Genomic DNA, 21,806 nt, shown 5'->3' with positions numbered 1-21,806 from the left:
GCATTAAAATATAATATTTACGATTTCTAGGGATTTTTCGAGAGATTAACAATCCACACTTAATTTCGCTTGTTTAGCATGTGTTTGTTGAACATATGGCTGTACCATAGCGGGATGATCGACTGAAGAAGGGAAAAAATGCTGTGCAATTGGTTTGTCATTCTCTCTCTCTCTCTCTCTCTCTCTCTCTCTCTCACTCACTCACTCACTCTCTCTTTAGCAGTCACCCTCCCTCTTCTATTTGGCCACTTTGGTGCTGTTTTATTCCCAGGATCCTCCCTTATTCCGTCGTGACAGCGTTTCTTGCTATTTTTATCGAATCCATGGGATATTGAACAGCATGTATTTCGTCGTTCTCCCTCGGTGATGAATGATTTGTTTCAAAACATCGCTCGCGATCCGCCGCTGCTGCTGTGATGATGGAGAGGCGGTGCGTGTCAGAGTGGGGTGGCTAGAGGCCCAGCAACGCCCCGCGCTGGAATTACAGCCCTGACCGAGCGACTGAACACCAACAGCGGATTACCTAACAACAGCTCTCCGGTACATACCCATATTAGCTATACATATAAACGTGAGATATGTGTTTATTCCTTTATCGTTTGAATAACCAAGCTGGTGGTATTTTAAAGTTTATGTGTTTTTTCTGACTATACTCTTTGCGGGGGATATTACTGCATTTGTTTTTTTTTTATCTGAAATTATCGGGATAGTCTAGCGGATTAGCCTAACGTTACCGGCTAGGTGGCTAAAGTAATCAACATCTTAATGTTTTAAGAAATAATCAATCTTTATGAATTATTTATACGCTAACCAAGATCTCATTTTATTTTTGAAATTTTAAGCTCTTTAACAGTTTCCTTTTAATTAGTGTGTTATGTCTGGTATTGCTAGCTGACTAACGTTAATTATGTCATGTATATGAACATTCAGAATATGTTTCTGCTTTAATAAGATATATATTTTTTTCTTAAATGAACTAAACTGTTTAAACGTTCTTGTTATAAAATTAACCTTTTTTTTTTATGAAACACTTGTTTAGCGGTGTAACGTTAGTAGGAAGCCGGTTTATAGACACTTTAGCTCATGTTTCTACTCCGTCACGATTCAGGTGTTATTTGTTTTGATTAATGACAATAAAAATTGATCCGACTTATATGCAGTTTATAGACATTTAATTTTAGCAACTGATTCTCTGCCATTGTGGCTTGGTCCTTTCATATGCAAGCATGATAAACCTCATAATCTCTTTATCTTCCCATTTGTGTCTCTTAACACTGCCGTGGAGGTTTGTTGGAGTTGTTAGTCCACTTTCCACTAGACACTAAATGAGTGTCCTCCTTTCAGTTGTTACAGAATAATTAACTGGACCTAAAGAGAAGTTATAAAACAAACAGATCAGATGAAAGTCTGAACTATGATGGACATTTACAAGCAGCCCTAACATCAGAATCAGGTAAGCACCAATACCACCATCTTATGGAAATATGAATTCATCTGCTTTCTTTTTACTCTGAAGAGATGTCTAGCAATAAAAAGTGTGAAAGGGTGGTGTTCCCAAGATTCGCACATTTGCATGGTGTTTTACATGAATAAACTGGCAGAACTACATTGGAGTATAGTCAGGACAAACGATCTGACATGTTCATCTCACATGGCCTAGTTTTAAAATCCAATAATTTCAGATCACGCATTAACATGGTGAAAAGTGCAGTCTGTCAGATTGGTGAATCGCTTTTAGCAGCCTTATACCTAGGAGATGCATATGGGTGTCTGTTTTTTCTCTCATGTTTTCTGGGAAAGACAAGTCATCCACTTCAGTATGAAGTTCCTCAATGTTTTTGGCTCTATGTTATGTGGAAATATCTCTCCTCTCTCACAGTGATACATTTCTGTCATTGCTCAGTGACTCATTGTTGTTGGGTTGTACTGAACTTCCTGTAAGGATGTTTTATTTATTTATTAAGACTGATGTCAGTGATGTGACCGCATTAAATGATTCTATTGGCTTCATTGATGTCACTATTGTGTGTCATTTGGGTATCATTCAAAACTTTGGGATTGGTAAGATTTTTAAAAACGCTTCTAAAAGAAGTCTCTTATGCTTACCAAAGCTGCTTTTTAATGAAAAATACAGTAAAAAAAACAGTAATATTGTAAAAGTTATATTTTAATGTTATTAAAATTTAAAACGTTTTAATATTTTTTAAAAGGCTATTTATTTCAGTGATTTTTTTTTTTTTTTTTTGCAGCCACAATTACAGTCTTTAGTGTCACATGATCCTTCAAAAATTGTTTTAATATGCTGATTTGCTGCTTAAATGTATTATCAATGTTGAAAACAGTTGTGCTGCTTAAGATTTTTGTGGAAACATCTTACAGAGCCCAAATGTTTTATATGATCCTTGATATCAGTAGGTTAAACCTGAAATAATAACACAGGTCAATCAGTAGCATCACTTTTGTTTATTATGCTTTTTGCGATCTATGTTCCTGTTTGTTGCAGTTTGTCTTTCAAGACCTAATTTGTTTCTTTTGGGACTAGCTGACTTCTTTATCTGAGGTGTAGTTTGCAATGCTAAACATTTTGTCTTTTCCGTTGATTTTTGTTGTTATTAAAAACAGTGCATGATGTCAAACATGTTGCCAAATCAAACTTTTTGCATCCTGTTCTCCCTCAGGTGAAGAAGAGGTTGGAGTTTTTTCCCCCCCGCTGTTAAAGACTGTGAGGACTACACACCATGCCTCCAAGACCCTCCTCGGGGGAACTATGGGGCATCCATTTGATGCCCCCCAGGATTCTGGTAGACTGTCTACTGCCCAATGGCATGATCTTGACACTAGAGTGCCTGCGGGAGGCCACCCTCATCACAATCAAACATGAACTGTTTAAGGAGGCAAGGAAGTACCCCCTCCACCACCTGCTGCAGGAGGAGACGTCCTATATTTTCGTCAGTGTAACGCAAGAGGCGGAGCGTGAGGAGTTCTACGATGAGACGAGAAGACTTTGCGACCTTCGGCTGTTCCAGCCCTTCCTAAAGGTCATAGAACCAGTAGGGAACAGAGAGGAAAAAATCCTCAACAGAGAAATTGGTAAGACCTCACACGTTGGCTGGTTTTTCTTTTAATAACCATATGCATATTTGCATGACTTGAAACTAATTTAAAACGGAAATTCAGTAATACATTTCACATCCCTATTTCAGAAGAACATACACTACCAATATCAATTCAGAATATTACTACCGGTATTTCCTTTTAATGCATTTTCAAATCAGTTAACATTGAAGTGTAAAAAACTTTTGAAAGTTATTGTCTTTGATTTATCTCAAGTATTTTTCAGAGAAATTTGAGATGAAAGACCTCTCTTTCTTCTTCCTACCTTGTTCTAAGATGGTGTTTTTTTTTATGTGTTTCAGGTTTTGCCATCGGCATGCCGGTGTGCGAGTTTGATCTAGTGAAGGATCCTGAGGTGCAGGACTTTAGGAGAAATATTCTTAATGTCTGCAAAGACTCAGTAGAGCTGCGAGATGCCAGTGGGTCACACAGTCGAGCGCTGTATGTTTATCCTCCTAACGTGGAGTCTTCATCAGAGCTTCCAAAGCATATATTTGGCAAATTAGACAAAGGTAGGTTTGTTCTTTTACAAAAATATTCTGGATTATTTTTCATTTCAATTTTTTGGACCAAATGGCATGTTGTCATTTACTTGCATGAATTCTACGGTAAAACATTATTGGTATTAGTGGTTTTAAGTTGTAATCTTTGGCGTAACTTGTCCCGCCCTCTGTTGAATGGGTATGATACCTCGAATTATGCAAGGCTATTACTTAAGTGAACAGACTTAGAATTTCCCTTTGGCCGAGACATTATACAGTTGCTAGGTGGCTTGAAAGTCCACCGAGAAAACGCATAACAACATGGGAACTACTCAGAAAAACCTAACATTGAGATTTTGAATGGTGTTTGGCCATGCATACTCACATTTTCCTCAAGAGCTAAAAAAGTCTTTCTTGAACTATGACCTTCTTTTGAACTTTTTTAGGCACTTCTGCTTTTGACTTACCAATGTAATTTCTGTGGGCAGAATTTGCAGAACTCAACTGCAGAACGGTGTATTCCGGTTAGGGTTTCCAACCCTTCCGTATAACATGGAATTGTCCCATATTTAGTGCATTAGAGAAGCGTACCGTATGAAGCTGTATGGACTGCAGTTTGACCCGTATTCACAGGCATACGCTGTTTGACCGTCTAGACTTTAGACCATACAAATAACTAATTGAATCATTCTTTATGCATAAATCATTGTATGAATTGAGAACGTAGCTAATCAAGGAAGGCTTTAAGACCTTTATTGGCTGACATTTCATAGACGTTCTATTGTTATCCTTTAAATTTTGTATTTAATTTCACAGTATATTCACCTACTAAATTACTACACCACTTGTCACAATTCTATAGTGGTCAAATTTACTCAGGCTGATGCTTTGCATGTAACATGCTTGACATTTGTTGTCAGGTTTAATTTTACATTTTAAAATAAGGTATAATGATATCAAACCTTATTTTAAAAATAAAAGTACATAGGTTAAGCAACTGTTGTGATCATTTCTGACAACCTTTTATACACATACTTAACTGTAGACAAGGAAATGACATACTTTGTGATACAGAACAGATATTTTAAGCGTCCCTTATTCTGCCACTTATTTTCCCATACACAGTCACAGTTGTCCCTTATTTAAATTCTCTGAAGTTGACAACCCTAATTATGGTTCTAGGTCCTTTTCTGTTATTCCTCTGGGTATATTATGCAAAAGTAACCTTGTTTAGGTTTTTAAATTCTATATTGATTGATTTAACAATTAGTTTGCATCATTACTCAGATAAATACATTTTTTATCTTTTTTAATCTTTATTTTACAGTGAGTTAAAAGTTCATAATAAAGGAAATGTTGAGTAATATATATATAAATAAAAATATTTCAAATATAGTCGAGCTGAAAATACAGATTTTATATTTGATATAATGATTTACCACACTAGTCTCATGCTAGCACATTATTGAACTGTCACTTTTGACATGTTTTATACATGTAATAATACTGCTACCCAACTGCCTGCTAGGCTTTCATTGTGTTTTTGTTGATACAAATTGAAAGACCAGTCAACATAATTGGCTGTGGTTATCAACAACATGCCACAGATGCGGCACCTTGATTCTGAGGTTGGAAATAACATGGAATGTTTCTTTATGGTTTCTACCCTGAGGCCAGTGGTAATCTTCACAGTGTAGAGTCATTCCAGAAAGTTTTGTAGTGCAGCCATGTTGTTTTCTTTCATATGCGAATGGGCCTCTGTTGTAATAGTAGTAGTCATGAAGCATATGATGCTTGTTTTTTGCTTTCGCTCCTCTGTTTCCTCTTACCCTGGAGGAATGCATGAACAACCAACTTAACTCCATTAAGTTCATTCCATGACAACTTCATTGGGATGCATTCAATATCCAGCCTTTCTTTTTAACACACTCAGTTGGCATGTGGGATTAATTGTTTGTTCTCTCATGCTTAATGCTTGAAGGACTCAATTCAGTAATGCTGTTCCTGTTAACACTCTGGTCTTCTTTGTGTGGTAGGTCAAATCATTGTGGTCATCTGGGTGATTGTCTCTCCCAACAACGACAAGCAAAAATACACACTAAAAATCAATCACGATTGCGTACCTGAACATGTGATCGCTGAAGCCATCAGGAAAAAGACCAGGAGCATGCTGCTGTCCGCCGAGCAGCTAAAGATGTGCGTGCAAGAATATCAGGGCAAATACATCCTGAAAGTCTGCGGCTGTGACGAGTACCTGTTGGAAAAGTACCCCATTAGTCAGTACAAGGTATCTAGACTGTTTGGTCTTTTTATTCTGTTTATGAATTCATATACTTTTTTTATGCATGTTCTCATGATATTTTTATCTTGAGTACAGATTTGTAGTTTCATACTGGGCACTGATTAATTAGCCATCTGAAATTTGTAGTCATCTCAAGATTTTTTCAGGGTTTTGGCACTAGTCATGTGTTTGTTCCAGGCTTTCATTATCTCAAAACCAGCCAGTACACAGAATGCAAATGAGTAGTGTGAGTATCTGGCTGCATTTGAAGTTAAAATCATCCCATCAAAAAGTAATTAGTGTTTAGGACACTAAAAATAGCTCTGGAGATTTTGGATGACTTGAGATGTGCTATTTATGTGGCTTTATGTACAAAATATCTCTCTGTTTCTGTTTCTGTCAGTATGTACGGAGTTGCATTATGCTGAATCGGCTGCCAAACCTCATGCTAATGTCCAAGGACAGTCTTTACTCTCAGCTGCCTATGGACAACTTCACCATGCCCTCCTACGCCCGCCGCATCTCCACCGCCACGCCTTACATGAACGGAGAGGCCTCCACCAAATCCCTCTGGACCATTAACAGCACTCTAAGGATACGTGTCCTTTGTGCCACATACGTCAATGTGAATATTCGGGACATTGACAAGGTGCTTATCTGATGTCTTCTTATATTCTGAAAGTCTTTTATTATACAAAATGAATGGGAAGTGTTTAGTAAGGTAGGAGAAGTTTCATACTGCCAAAGAACAGGAAGCTGGTTTGGGTGTTGTTTCTTATCATTTTCTGCACTAGTATTTGCTTAATCTGAGAGGCTGTTTGCTAATTAGTTTTTACCTTTTGTTTCAGATTTATGTGCGGACGGGGATCTACCATGGTGGAGAACAGTTGTGTGATAATGTCAATACACAGCGTGTGCCGTGTTCAAACCCAAGGTACCGTGCAATCACTGGTCGTATCTGCTACTGCATTTGATGCATTACTGAGTGAAAGTGTCGGGACTTTTTATCTCATAATTCTGTCTTGCAATTATTAGTATGTATTTTGCAGTTTACATCTCTTCTAAAAGCAGCCTAATTTCATGGATGAAAGTATATATATGACAAAATGCACATTTTGTTCAATACATTTTTTGGTGCATTCCATTATATATTCATTTTATTACACAGAATAAAATTTTACTTTCATGGAATGTAATTGCTACATATATACTCACAATTCCTAAGTGTAAGTGGCTTTGTACCATCCAACTTCAACGACTAAGTCCATGCTGTTAGTGGGAAGCACAAGTAAATAGATTTTCCTCAGTCTTGTTGGCCCTGGCCACATGGTAATTGGTCATACTAATTCTCTTGCCAGCGATTGCCCTCACCATGCCAGTGGTGGCTGAAGGTTGGCCGACCCCTGATGTCATGCCCAGTATTATGACTTTCAAAAGTGTTAGATATTTGAAATGCAAAATTCTATATTTAAATTTTTTTTATCGCATTTTCTATTTCTGTCTCCAGGTGGAACGAGTGGCTAACCTATGACATGTACATTCCCGACATCCCCCGGGCAGCTCGGCTCTGTCTCTCCATCTGCTCTGTGAAAGGAAGGAAGGGGGCAAAAGAGGTGATGATTTGGTTTTCTGTTGTTATGATAAACTAAGGGTGCTTTCACTCTAGAACTTTTGGTGCGCACCCAGGTTCGATTGATGTCAGTTCGGTTCGTTTGGATGATATGAACGCTGTCTTCCAATCTCGGGTGCGCACCCATGAACCGTACCCATGTCCGCTTAAAAAGGGTGGTCTGGGGTACGGTTCATGTGAACTCCGGTAGGGTTCACTGCTGATGGGAACGCAATCGTACCAAATCGCAGAAATTAACCGACGTATTATTTGATAAAAATGTTGTTTGTTTGTGTTTCACTTACTTTCCGGATGAGCGTGACTGACGCGCTGCAGACAGAGGGCTAGATGTAGTATTTTTGTGTGCCTTCATTGATCTTTAGGGCTTTTGCAGTACATTCATATTACAGACGTAAGTGCGTATTAAGATTGGTTCAAAAACGTAAATCAATGTTATGCATTTGCCGCCTTCTCCTGCGCTGTCGTCACTAAGCAATGGGGTAAACAGCTGATGGCTTGAGTACACAAACGAATCGTGGTTCGGATTCACATAATATAATATGAACGCAGTCCAGAGGGGGGAGCAATCGAACTCGGGTTGAGACCAGGCAAGTGAACCAAGTGTGAAAGAACCCTAAAACTATTAAAATAGTTTTTGTTAATTGAAATAAATCTTAAATAAAATATACATTATCAAAGAGAATGTACATTAAAAGAAACTTGTGTTGCCTTAGCAACTGAAAATGTGACCATGGACCACAAAACCAGAGATTTAAATATCACATGAAAGCTGAATAAATAAGCTTTCCATTGATGTATGGTTTATTAGGATCGGACCATATTTGGCTGAGATGCAACTATTTGAAAATCTGGAATCTGAGGGTGCAAAAAAATCGAAATACTGAGAAAATCGCCTTGATGACGTTCTTAGCAATGCATATTACTAATCAAATTTACAAAATATCTTCCTGGAACATGATCTATACTTGATATCCTAATGATTTTTGGCATTAAAGAAAAATATAATTTTGACCCATATTAATGTTTTTGCTAAAAATATACCCCATCAACTTGGTTTTGTGGTCCAGGGTGACAAATAAGTTTGTTGAAATACTGAAATGCCTGCAATTAAACCTGAAATAAAAATAAGTTCAAGCTAAATAGAAATAGAAAAAAACAAAAAACTATTTAAAAAAATAAATAGACAAAAGCACATAACAAAACTAAAATTAAATTATTTCTAAAAATAACGTTAATTGATAAAAAAATTGTTCTAATAGTGTTTGCTTCAGAGGGCTTTGAAATGAACATTTAAATGATCTTCTACAGGAGCACTGTCCACTGGCCTGGGGAAACGTCAACTTGTTTGACTACACACACACTCTGGTCTCAGGAAAGATGGCACTGAACCTGTGGCCAGTACCACACGGCCTAGAAGACCTCCTCAACCCGATTGGGGTCACAGGCTCCAACCCTAATAAGGTTTCCTCTCTTGCATAACCTCTTTGAACACTGGGACACTTTAATAAGCTCTAATACGATTCCTCTGTGTTGTCTAATCTGAGCTGACATGGTTAATCAAGAGCGTATGTTCCAAATCTGTTTATTCAGTATATTTATAGTGTTTATTTAAATTATTTGGTTATTTTTTATTTACAAGAAAGATCTAATGGCCTTAATGCAAAATTCAGTAGTGTATCTGCATGGATGCTAAAATCGTATTAGTTCTTAGTAAAATGTTATTTAGTTACTTGATTTGTTAATGTGTTTTGCTGTATATTTCATTTATTGATTTATATTTACTCTAGGAAACCCCATGTCTGGAGCTGGAGTTCGACTATTTCAGCTCCCCTGTAAAGTACCCTGACATGGCCACGATTGAGGATCATGCTAACTGGATAATATCCAGGGAGATGGGATACAATTACTGTCAGTCTGGACAGGTGAGCTTACACACACATCCTAATTAATTAATAATTCTGACACACTTCCTGCTGCTATTAATACCCTTTACAAGCCTGAGGAGCATGAGAAACATCTGTCACTTTCTACAATCACCTCACGAGTCCGTGTCATTATTCCAGTTATTAATTATCATGTTCATTCATTTGGTTTTGAAATAGATCTCAGCAGTGACAGTAAATTTTTTTTAGCAGCATGGCATGAATCCTGGAGGCTTAATCACTTCAAGGCTTTAAAACTACTGCTATCTTGTTAAAATCACTGATGCATCAATTCTACAAAAGCAGACACCATTGTTTAATGACAACAGAGGTCATATTAGGTCTGTCTTACAAAGATTGTTGCTCAAAAGCTCATTTCTGAACCGTTATTAAGGTTTATTCACATTGAAAGGACACCGTTGTTCCAGAATTTGAGTACTTAAAAAAAAAAAAAAAAAAAGTATCTTACTGTGAAATATTGTGAAATATTACAATTTCAAATAACTGTTTTCTATTAATTAAATGTAATCTATTCCTGTGATGACAGCTGAATTTTCACATTGTCAAATTATACTTTTATTATGCTGCTAAAGAAACGCAATATTGAAATAGTCTAGTGGAATATTTAATAGGGGTGTTCCGATCATGATCGGCCGATCGTTAACGCGCATCTCGTCAGTAAAGCCGGTTCTCTAATCAGCGGTTAATTCCATCAGGAGCGTGATTTCACATAGAGCAGCTGTTACTACACAGAGATGTTGTTAATAGAGAAGATGCGCAAATCCACTTCATTTTCAGCGTTTTTTGGCGCATCTTCTCAGTTAACAACGGCTCTGTGTAGTAACAGAAATCACTCACCTGATGGAATTTACCGCTGATTAGAGAACCGGCTTTACTGACGAGATGCGCATTAACGATCGGCCGATCGTGATCGGAGCACCCCTAATATTTAAATAACAAGTGCCATTTCTGAGTAAAAGAATACATTTCGTAATTCTTTCTGACCCAAAACTTTTGAATGCTTATGTGTATAAAATAAAATGGAGAAAATGAATATATTTGTTAATATTACAATATTTTCAATATTATTAAGTGAATGTTAATCATTAATAAAATATGACCGAATTTATTTTTCTTTCTAAGTTGTTCTGATATTAAAATTGAGTTTCTCATCTGACTTACAGAGCAGCAGACTCGCGCGAGACCATGCCATGACGGAGGCTGATATAGAGCAACTTCGACAGCTGAGCAACAGGGACCCGCTCTCTGAGATCACTGAGCAGGAAAAAGACTTCTTATGGAGACACCGGTAGTTTAACGTCCCCATTTGCTCTACTCATTTTGGTGCCTCTTGGTAGAAAAGTTTATTTAAAACTGTATTTGTGTTTCTTTTACTCTAGGCAGTATTGTGTAAATATTCCAGATATCCTGCCCAAGATTCTTCTGGCGGTGAAGTGGAATTCCAGGGATGAAGTTGCACAGATGTTTTGCCTTCTTAAAGACTGGCCCGCAATAAAGCCGGAACAAGCCATGGAGCTGCTTGACTGTAACTATCCTGATCCAATGATCCGAGACTTCGCAGTCCGGTGCCTTGAGAAGTATCTGACAGATGACAAACTCTCGCAGTACCTCATTCAGTTGGTTCAGGTAAGACTGATATAATCATTTATTCATTATTTATGTTTACTTTTAAGTTTTTTTTCAATGTTTCACTTTACATTTGTTGAAGGTTTTGAAGTATGAGCAGTATCTTGATAACCCACTGGTGCGATTTCTGCTGAAAAAAGCTCTTACCAACCAGAGGATTGGGCACTTCTTCTTTTGGCATTTAAAGTAAGAGATTTCCTCTTTTTGTTCTCTTTTCTATCAGGGTTTTTACGTACAATGACCTAAACATCATGACCATGTTTCTGAAGTTCCAAATGAAGTTCAAAGTTGTAACCTATCTTGTGCGGTTGCAGGTCAGAAATGCACAATAAAACCGTGAGTCAGCGGTTTGGTCTGCTGCTGGAGTCATACTGTCGGGCATGTGGCATGTACCTGAAGCACCTGAGCAGACAGGTGGAAGCCATGGAGAAGCTCATCAACCTCACAGACATTCTCAAACAGGAGAAGAAGGATGAAACCCAGAAGGTAAACTCAGCCCTTGACCTTCTCACCTCACCTAAAAGTACCGTAGATAGTTGCATGGGCATGTGAGGTTATATTAGGAGTCTTTATGGAGCATACAATGTCTATTCTGTGAGGTGATCTTTAAAAAGCATTCAGGCATTAAAATAAACATCCCACTTGATGTTAAGTAGTTAAGCCTTAAGTTCATTAGCCAATTAAGTTGTTTTGCATTTGTTGTGAATAAGGTTGGATAAGCTCTTTTGATCTAATGGGGGCTCAAATCAATTATTTCATTGAAAAATCAGTTAAGGAATAAGGAAAACAACTGGGAAATGTATAAATAAATTGAAAAAAATAAATCAAGTAAGCAGCTGTTGGCATGTGGATAAAAAGATTCATGAATCTGCAGTTTGATATAAAAAAAAAAAAAAAAATTATAACAATTAAAATTAAAAACTTGTAGTTATTAATTATGGAACAAAAATGATCAAGAAGTAGTCATTTTTAATATGTGATAAAACTATCGATAAATGCATTTTTATTTTTATTTTTTTATTGCACCTGCCTCCTGGTGTAGTGGCAAATCGATAATAGGGCAGTAGAAAATAGAAAAATCAATAATATTAACGAAAAATCTAAGATCATCCATTGCTCTGATGTTGACTTTAGAATGATATTTTTATCTATCGACTGACTTTTATTTTAAAGTGTATTTGTTTTGGTTTTTCAGGTGCAAATGAAGTTCCTGGTGGAGCAGATGAAGCGACCAGACTTCATGGATGCCCTCCAAAATTTCACCTCTCCGCTCAACCCCGCCCACCAGCTGGGTAATCTACGGTGAGTCCCGCACTGTGCAGTATTTACTGCTGAGAGAATGTATTTTCATTTAGCAGACATGTCAGTTTTACGGCAACATTAAGCATGGCAGTCAAGACATTTATAATGTTACTAAATGGTCTTTTTCTAATCAGTGCTGTTCTTTTGAATTTCCTACGGTTTAGAACCGGTTACCGTTTTCAACATTGATATTAATAAATGTTTCTTGAATAGCAAATTAGCTTATTAGAATGATTTCTGAAAAATCACAGGAATAAATAACATTTTAAAATATATTAAAATAGAAAACAGTTTTTTGAAATTTGAATCAAATTTCACAATATTACTGAATTTTTGAGTGGATAAATGCAGTCTTGGTGAGCAAAAAATTAAACTGACCACATGCTTCTGAACCGTAGTCTGTTTGATTGCTGACTTGTTTTTCTGTTTGCCTGTTAGACTTGAAGACTGCAGAATTATGTCCTCTGCCAAGAGACCGCTCTGGCTGAACTGGGAAAATCCTGACATCATGTCCGAACTGCTCTTCCAAAACAATGAGATCATCTTTAAGAATGGGGATGGTCAGAAGAAAAAATACACAAGAATAAAAATCTTTTTTTAGTATGGATGTCTTTATTTTGTATGGTAAACTTTTCCTTTCCTCAGACCTGCGGCAAGACATGCTGACACTACAGATCATCAGAATAATGGAGAACATTTGGCAAAATCAGGGGCTGGACCTGAGGTATGTGGGCAAAGGGTTTAAACCTCTTGCCTGGTAACCAAAACATTGTTCAGTCATATAAATAGTAGTTACCAGATTATTAATCTTAATTTGTCATGAGTGATTTTGAAAAGATTTTCTATTAACTCTATTATCCCAGAATGCTCCCCTATGGCTGCTTGTCTATTGGAGACTGCGTGGGTCTCATTGAGGTGGTTAGAAGTTCCCACACCATCATGCAGATTCAGTGTAAAGGAGGTCTAAAAGGTGCGCTTCAGTTTAACAGTTCAACATTGCATCAGTGGCTGAAGGACAAGAATAGGGGCGAGATGTGAGTGGCAAATATTTGAATAATTATTTTCACTATTAAATAGAAAATTAGATTCAAATAGCTAGTATTCAAATATCTAGTAACGGATTGATCTGTGTTAATAGGTACGACATGGCCATCGACTTGTTTACACGATCGTGCGCTGGCTATTGTGTGGCTACTTTCATTCTGGGCATCGGTGACAGACACAACAGTAACATCATGGTGAAGGATGATGGGCAGGTATAAACTTGATCTTTAGATCCCTTAATGCCAATGAAACATTTTCATGATCAGTATCCTCATATTGACCTTTTGCTTGTGTTCCTGCAGCTGTTTCATATAGATTTTGGTCACTTTTTGGACCACAAGAAGAAGAAGTTTGGTTACAAGCGAGAGCGAGTGCCGTTTGTGTTAACTCAAGATTTCTTAATTGTGATCAGCAAAGGAGGGACCCAAGAGTGCACTAAAACCAGAGAGTTTGAGAGGTGCGTATGTGTGTGTTGGAAGCATTACACATTATTTTCCAGTGTTAGCTTAGCAGAAACAAATCGTTTGTGTTTCAACATTAACATAGTAACTGGCAGGCAGCTAACTATCCGAGACAGTTAGAGATTGAGTTGAACAATAGAGGCTTTCAAAATGGGCCTCCTGGGCCTCCATCCCAGCAGCCTTTCCTCCTCCAACAATACTCTGACAGCAAGCCGGCTGCCAAGTTTCCTGCCACTTCTCCAGACTTCCTCTTTCTTACAAATCTCCGCTTCATTTGGGACTCAAAGTAGGCTTAAAAAAAAAAAGAAGCAGGATTTGTATCAGTGTGTGTCAGAGGAGTAGCAGTGAAATAACCCAATGATGAAATAGTCTAATGGAAGGACAGGCTTTGAAAGTGCCTTTAAAAACAGGTTTTGAGCTCATCAAAATTTTGTTTATTTATATTTTTTTAATGTAGAGCAGTGGTTCACAACCTTTTTCAACTCGCTGCCCACACAACCAAACACATATGTTTGCGCGGCCCACTGCAAAAAAAGTTTTTTAGTGTATCTCTGTGGCAAAAATGCAGCGCCACATCCTGATCTGGCATAAGTATACTTCATCGTTTTCTGTCGATTAAACTGTTTTTTTGGGTACGCAGATATTTCTTGATGCGACGTCGTGTGGACGGGATTTGTTTTTTAGAACGAGGGGAAAAAAGATTGGATTGGGCTAAGCTCTGGCTTTGTGGGGACGTAGCCTTAGCTACTGGCTTTTTCAATAAACCTTAACGTTTTAAGAAATCACTAACGTGGTGTAATTTAATTTGTAGAATAAAAATAAATTGAGCTATTGGACTTTGAGCTTGTGTTAGCCACAGACCTCATTTATGGAATTTAACCAAAAACTCATTTAATAATCCCAGTACTCCTTTCTGTGTTTTTGGACTTTATTTACATGCAGCAGGGTAGCTGAACATCTCACTGTCTCCCCCTGTAGGTTCCAGGAGATGTGCTACAAGGCTTACTTGGCTATCAGACAGCATGCCAACCTTTTCATAAATCTCTTCTCCATGATGCTGGGCTCAGGCATGCCAGAGCTGCAGTCCTTTGACGACATCGCTTATATCCGAAAGACCCTGGCACTGGACAAAACAGAGCAAGAGGCCTTAGACTATTTCATGAAGCAGATGAATGACGCTCACCATGGTGGATGGACCACCAAGATGGACTGGATCTTTCACACCATCCGGCACCATGCCCAAAACTGAGCCGACACCGATCCCAGCCCCTGGTGGAATTTGGGGCAGGATAACAGGGCAGAAACAAAACCCTTTTTGTAGGAAGCACTGCCTGTTTTATGCCATGAAGAATCATAGCACCCAAACCTCATGTACAAATGACCTTCAGAGCACTAAAACAACCTGGAAGGACATGTTTTTTGTCCTCCTCTTGGTTTTTGTTTGTGTTTTACCTTATATGAGGCAACTCCTGCCCATCATTGTCCAGAGTGGTTGTATAATAGAGCTGGGGTTTTGTCCTACAGTTTTTTTTTTTTTTTTTCTCTCCCCATTGTGCTGCTCTTCTCCTGGAGATTAAATTCTTCTTATTATTATTACTTCTTACAATTGTTCTGCGGAAAACAAACCTTCAAAGACAAAAAAAAAAAAAAAAAAACGTTCTGCACTCTTCAGGAGCTTTTGTGGGGATGTTCATGTCTTCCTGTTTAAAACTACAAATGCCTTCTAATATGCACGGAACCTCTGAGAACACTAGAAAAACAGGGTATGAAACTTTCTGGTCTGCTACCTGGCCTTTCCTCTCAAAAGCGACTCTAAATCCCCTGAAAGGCAGCCGAGGCATAGCAGTACGAATCTGATGGTGCTGATTTTCAAATTGCGTTCCTGTTCTTTGAGTTCAGTTGGCCACACAGGTTTTTGTAATAGACAGATGATAAGGTTTCGTTCTCTTTTCTTCCTTATATGCACAGTGAGCTAAAATGATAGCCTGAATACCTTATTATGCACTGGATGTGAATATTTTTTTATTTCCTTTTTATTATGAACTCACATTTTGGCCTCACCGTAGCACTACACGAGTCTTGTACTCCTTATACGGACTTTTCAGAGACATGGTTTGTGTTCTCGATATGCACGTAACTCACTAGACAATAACCGTGCAGACCCTCCATGATAGAAAGAAATATTCATTTTAGCTCTACATTTTTTTTTTTTTTTTTATATGGCTAGTACTGATGGTGATATATAAGCAGATAAGTGCTGATTAAGTATTTCCCTTATTTTACACACTATATACCCCCGAGTATTCAGTTTGAAGCAAATTACGTAGTGTTTATTTTCACTGTCAGCCAATACCGATGGGTTATAGTAATAGTCATATATTGGCAAATGAATCAGCCTGGCTGGAAATGTATCAGTTTATCACTAATCAGGACAAATATCTTTATTTTTATTCCTTACAGATCAATGATGTTTTTCCAGTGCCAGTGTGTGAAACATCAAGGGAATCCAGGTTATCGTCTCTGTGTTTTCTCGGTTGTCCAGTGCGATTGAGCAGCGCAGAATAACGATTGTCCTATCAGATGCCCTGGCAGCGTGCAGATATGAAGCCTTAATACAATCGCTTAGTATGCATGGATATTCTTCTCCACGTGTCCTTGCATGCCACAGGAAAGCAAACACTTGTTGGTGCTTTGACACTGGGTAGTTAGGAAAGACAAAACCACCGCTTCTTCTCCCCTTCCGTTGACTCTGGGTAATTTATTCTACTACACTAAAGCTGGCTAGGCCTTTCCTTTTTAGCCTGCCTTTTTTTCTTTTAAACAGATGCCACCTGTATATTGTGCACGAAGCATTAAAGGGATAGTCCACCCAAAAAAGAAAATTATTTTATTTACTGTAAATGTTGGGATCTAAACCAAAATTGACTTCTAAAGAATGGACAAAGAAAAATACCACTGAAGTCAATGGAAACTGACACTAGTTTTCATCATTCTTCAAAAATTTTTTTTGTGTTTCACAGAGAAAGTTAGTCATACAGGTTTTGAATGAAATAAGGGTTATTTTGGGCTGGACTGTTTCTTTAAAACAAATGGTGCTATGTAGTTAAACATTATGTTGAAAGATTTTTGGACGAAATGGATGTTTTAGATCAATGGCTTTTAGAAGCTTTAAATGGATGACTGGTAAAATAATTTACGATGACAGTACAGTGCATTAGAACAGAACAGATACATTTATATACAGATATATATGTGTATATATACATGCACTGTTTCCCCTCATTGTCTCTTTTTTTCATTAGTGAAGGCAATGTGCCATGAATGTTTCATGGTGCAGATGTCTCAGATGTGGTCTTACAGGGCTGAGCAAACTAAAGAAGAGGAAGTAAGGGTATTTTTTTTATTTATTTGTTCTTTTCAAATGAACTAAGGAGCATCCTCTTGAGTCAGGTTAAGTGCCTTGCAAGAGGCCGTGATAGCAGTGTTACGTTCAACCTGCTCCCTTCGTCCTGTTGATTGGCCAGCTTTTTGAATCCCAATAACACTTTAGTTTCGCCGTCTTGAACCAGATTGTGATGTGAGATTCAAGAACCGATCGTATCCAATATAATTATCACACCCCAAAAAAAACAACATTTACTCACGCTCATGCTTTTCCAAACCTTTTTCTATTTTCTTTGGAACTCTATAAAGATATTTTAATGCAACGTTGGACCTAATTGAATTTTATTGGAAAAAGTAAATATTTACTTCCATTTGTGTTTGAAGTGACGTGAGGGTGAGTAAATGGTGACTGTTTTCTTTTTAGGCGGAATTATCTCATTGGACACAAATCTAATTTATTTTTATTTTTTTGGTCAGTTAATCCAAGCCCCTGTCATGCATTACTTTTAAAGCTGTGAAAAGGCACTATTATTCTTGTGTTTTCCTCGAAAGGAAAAGCAGTGATCTTACTTTCATAACCACCTGAGATCTAAATGATCAGATGAAGATCTGATTGGTCGACGTAGGAACTTAAGGAAACGACATATGCTCATTTCCACATTACAGTTTGATGAGGTCTTTCCAGAGCCGGAATTCAGCTTGAATATTGGGCAGCATCAAACAGTGCAAATCATGATGAAAGATGGTTTGTTTTTGTACTGCTTTTAAGTTTAAAATAGTGTCCTGAGTACTTACTATTTTTTATTATTATTTTTTTTTTTTACAGTTGTAACTTATATGCAGAAAACAAATGAACAGGTATACACTTGGGTGTCAGGCTGATGTTTGCAAGTGGTTCTAGCACTTTGTATTCCTCTGTTCTTTCTCTCTTTGCCTTCGCTCCCAAGGGATGCTTTAGTCTCCTGCATGTGTTTTTAAACCTATGTGCTCATTTAACTGAGATCCGTTACATTAGAGCTTAGTCATAGTAAGCAGCCTTATGTTAGCTCTCCTAAAGCCATTTATTGCATGGTTCTTTTCACTACGTGTTTTTGTCTGTACAGGTTACAGATCTACTTGGGCTGGACCCGCTTAAAAGCCCATTCACAAACGTCTAATGTGATCAGTAGCTTTGTAATTTACTTTTTAATAATTTTAATGACTTTCAAACAAACTATTGAGATGCAGAAATTCTGAAGTCTTTTGTATTACAAAGGAAAATGAGAAAAAAAAGGAGTTAAACGACAAAATGTTTATTTGTTGTACTTGAAAATCATCGCTTGGAGCGGTCTTTGTGTCGACTACGATGCCGTCAATGTTTCATAGCACTGAAGGTTTACTTGCATAGGCAATTTCATACCGATTGTGAATGTTTCCATGGTTTGGGTTGGAGTCTCTCTACAGTTAGAAACTCCACTGCACCAATAAAAAGAGAGAAAAAAATACCATTTAAATTCAAAGAAAAACAAACGTTTAAATTTGTTTGCTATTATGTGAAGTGTAAAAGATGGAAGATATAGAAAATTCTATTTAATGGAAGGTCAAAGCGTGTTTTATTTGTTATTTTTTTATGCTTTGAGTGTTTACATTTCTCTCTGTATTGCTGTCGCATTTTACTCATTTATGTGTTGAATTATGATGTCATAAATATATGATTTTCTTTACTATCACTATTAGAAAATTATATATAGAGGGCAAAATACTTTCTTTACCTCCTTTCTTCCTTGCATGAAAAAGTGGGGGGAAAAATAGAAAAAAGAGAAAAGTTGAAAAAATTGCCCTTGGATTATTATTATAATTTTTTTTTTTTTTTTTTTTGGTAGATATAAGGGATTTTTGGCCTATGACTGCACTCAGTTGAAACCATCTATAAACTGCCGTCAGTTACAAAGCCTCATCTTCATTTCTATTCGGTTTCATTGTGCACCTCAATTCAAAAGTAGCTTTGTATCCAGTCTGTCTTCAATATTTTGAGTGTAATGTGACTATGTACAAATAAACGTATTTCAAGATTTTTTTTTTTGTGTGTGGATCTGTCTGATTATATACATGTCCATGTATTTTTGTTTTAATAACAGGAAAACAATATCAAAAATAAAAAAGGAGTTTGATGTACCCCATAGATATATATGTGTATGGCTCTGGATGTACCCATAGACTGTATAACGTTATCACGTGACTGCGAGACTTTTATTATGAACTAATTGACTTCCGGTTGTGTAAGACGCGCAAGTGTTTATATGTCTCCTGTCTGCACATTTCCTCTGTCTTTGCCAATGTATTTGTACCTTCGTTCTTTGGTGATCGACTGCTAGACCGCTTGCTTCCGGCAGTAGTGAAGGACTCTGATGTTGTCGCGCGTTGCTGAACGCGTCACGTGACGGCGGTAAGTGACTCCGTGCCATCATGTTCAGTAACTTGTTTACATGCCATCCTGCAGCGAGCTGAATAGATATACATGTATGGATCTGCAAACCTAAAACGCTCCGCTACTGACTTCAGCAGACCTGACACTTTTGAAGATTTTTTGTTTGAAGCTGTCCTCCTAATTATGTCTCAATTTGCTCTACGTGATGTTCTATCGGTCTGACAACAACACAAAAAATTTCATGAAATGTGCCCATATCGTTATATGTTATTATATAAAGCTGTCATATATGATTTATAATAATTATTATAAATCTTCTGAAGTCATTTGACAGATTTCTGTGATGAACAGGCTGTATCCTCTTTGCTTTAACCTCTCAAAACAAATATGGTGTCATTAGATGAATCTTTAGAAAATGTCATTGATTAATTCTTGTTTCTTGCACTAAGGGTGTAATCGGAGTCTAGGAACTGTCAATAAGATCTATTTTGTGCATGTAGAAGTGGATCCATGGGTGTCCTGCGGGTGCTGTCAGTCACCATGGGAAGGATCAGCACATTTAGGTCTTATCAGATCATGCTGCTCTTTGCTGCAGCCTTGGCAGTGGTGGCCTTCTACTACTTTGGCTCCGAAAAGCAGAACTTCTCGAGCACCACAAAACGGATCAAGGAAACACAAGCAAGCCACAACAGCAACCGTGATGATGCAGATCTTTCCATTGACATCCGGTCTGGACGTTCAGAAAGCAGAACTGGAACTGGAGATGACCTGGATGGAAAGCCATCACGATTTCATGCTCTCATGATGTTCACCAAGGTTTACAAGAGCTTGAGCTTGCAGAAGAAGTTCCAGGTGGCCATGCGCTCCATGGTCAAACACGGACGCTTCCTGGAGGACGAGATGCTGGTTCTCCATTACGTCTCTGATGTAGGTAGTCAGGAGCTGGGGGAGAAGATGCTTCCTGAACTTCTCCTGGATGCAACTTTCCGGTACGAGGTATGTACAGTGACCCTATCATGTTTTTCAGTGTGCTTCATGTTTTTCAGTGTGTTTATCTCATGTTTTGATGTCTTTAAAATAGATTTCAATGATAATAACAATGTGTTGTTGTTATTTAGAGTAGTAGTAGTACTTGCAATAATCCCCTTCTGATACATTTATATTATAATTATTATGTTAGATTACATAAAACATGCTGTAAATTGTGTGTAATAATAATAATAGGAAATAATAATAGAAAACACAAAATAAGTATTATTTTCATTAGTTATTTATAATATTGTTTTATTATATTATATAAAATAAACATACTTTACATAATACATATATCTTTACAAATAAATAGATAAAAAACAAATTCAAAAACCAGTATGCATATACTGTTGTTGGTTTATTATTAGTATTACAGTAGTTATTTCTTTATTATATAGACATACTATACATAATATAATATAATATAAAATAATATTCAGTACTGTATGTTTTAGTTTAAGTTGCCAACAAGAGGTTTGGTTTGTAACCTTAAATTTGGACCCTTTTTTTATTTTTATTTTTTTTTTATGCATGAAGACATTTTCTGCGTTTTCTAAGCACAGCAGATGGCAGTGCAGGAAAGCTGAACTCAGACAGTTGCTTTGCACACATCATCCACAGGACTAGAGGTCACGCAGCAGACTTTTCCTTTAGATCAGCTCACAGAAGAACAACACGCAGCTCTCATACAGCAGTGCTCCCTCAGGGCCGCTCACGCTCTGGAACTGATCTTTTAGTTCATCATAACAACTAGGGTCATTCTGTGAGCACGTAAATATTATGACATTGAGAATGTCTTTATTTTTTGTGGATATTTTTGAGATAAGCATAATTTGCTACTTAAAAGTCATTGTAAATGTGATTTACACTCTAAAAGATGGAAATCATTTTCTTTTCACAAAATTATGGTACATTTGAACACAAAAAAATGAAAATGCTTTGACAATTTACTGACCCTAATGGTACAATAAATCATGTTTTAGTAACTGAAGTATTTTTTTTTTTGAGGGTTTTCAGAGAAATGGCTGTATGTCGGTTACACGGGGGCAGTGTTACTCTACCACAATGGCTTTTTGTGATTCCTCTTTGAGCTTCAGGAT

At 37.2% G+C, this 21,806-nt stretch overlaps 2 protein-coding genes across 7 annotated transcripts in view; both read left to right on the top strand.

Moving 5' to 3' along the window:
* Positions 1-204: 204 nt before the first annotated feature.
* On the top strand, positions 205-19,318 carry LOC113055327 (phosphatidylinositol 4,5-bisphosphate 3-kinase catalytic subunit alpha isoform-like). 5 transcript variants are annotated; one of them, XR_003277514.1, is made up of 22 exons: positions 205-540; positions 1,345-1,453; positions 2,679-3,090; positions 3,417-3,626; positions 5,633-5,883; positions 6,281-6,526; positions 6,726-6,811; positions 7,385-7,490; positions 8,816-8,968; positions 9,295-9,429; positions 10,614-10,738; positions 10,830-11,076; positions 11,159-11,262; positions 11,391-11,562; positions 12,272-12,378; positions 12,817-12,938; positions 13,024-13,102; positions 13,242-13,412; positions 13,517-13,634; positions 13,725-13,879; positions 14,862-15,646; positions 16,344-19,318. XR_003277514.1 is itself a non-coding variant. In XM_026221562.1 (22 exons), exons 4-22 carry the CDS (start codon positions 2,739-2,741, stop codon positions 15,130-15,132), a joined length of 3,210 nt encoding a protein of 1,069 aa, XP_026077347.1. In that variant the 5' UTR covers positions 205-540; positions 1,345-1,453; positions 2,504-2,560; positions 2,679-2,738; the 3' UTR covers positions 15,133-19,318. The 5 variants fall into 5 exon arrangements, 4 of the variants coding, with proteins under 4 accessions (XP_026077347.1, XP_026077345.1, XP_026077348.1 ...); XM_026221562.1 differs by adding an exon at positions 2,504-2,560 and having other exon boundaries at positions 14,862-19,318; XM_026221560.1 differs by having other exon boundaries at positions 14,862-19,318.
* A 179-nt stretch (positions 19,319-19,497) lies between these two features.
* Positions 19,498-21,806, top strand: part of xxylt1 (xyloside xylosyltransferase 1) — a 37,735-nt gene continuing 35,426 nt past the window's right edge. The window contains exons 1-2 of one of the 2 annotated variants that reach the window (XM_026221566.1): positions 19,498-19,692; positions 20,175-20,670. In XM_026221566.1, the coding sequence (XP_026077351.1) occupies positions 20,185-20,670 (486 nt within the window). In that variant the 5' untranslated portion in view covers positions 19,498-19,692; positions 20,175-20,184. Of the gene's footprint in view, positions 19,693-20,123; positions 20,671-21,806 lie in introns of both variants that reach the window. The other variant, XM_026221565.1, reaches the window with a different exon arrangement.

The sequence above is a fragment of the Carassius auratus genome, chromosome 36 (assembly GCF_003368295.1).
Source record: "Carassius auratus strain Wakin chromosome 36, ASM336829v1, whole genome shotgun sequence".
Lineage (NCBI taxonomy): Eukaryota > Metazoa > Chordata > Actinopteri > Cypriniformes > Cyprinidae > Carassius > Carassius auratus.
Note: the sequence above shows the minus strand (reverse complement) of the source record. Positions and strands in the feature narration are given on the sequence as shown.

Bases quoted from the DNA above. Each gene is read 5' to 3' on its own strand.
- LOC113055327 (XM_026221564.1), top strand. From the start codon at position 2,739: ATGCCTCCAAGACCCTCCTCGGGGGAACTATGGGGCATCCATTTGATG. The intron at 10,739-10,829 runs GTAGTTTAACGT...CTTTTACTCTAG, and splicing joins GACTTCTTATGGAGACACCG to GCAGTATTGTGTAAATATTC. The intron at 13,413-13,516 runs GTGAGTGGCAAA...CTGTGTTAATAG, and splicing joins GACAAGAATAGGGGCGAGAT to GTACGACATGGCCATCGACT.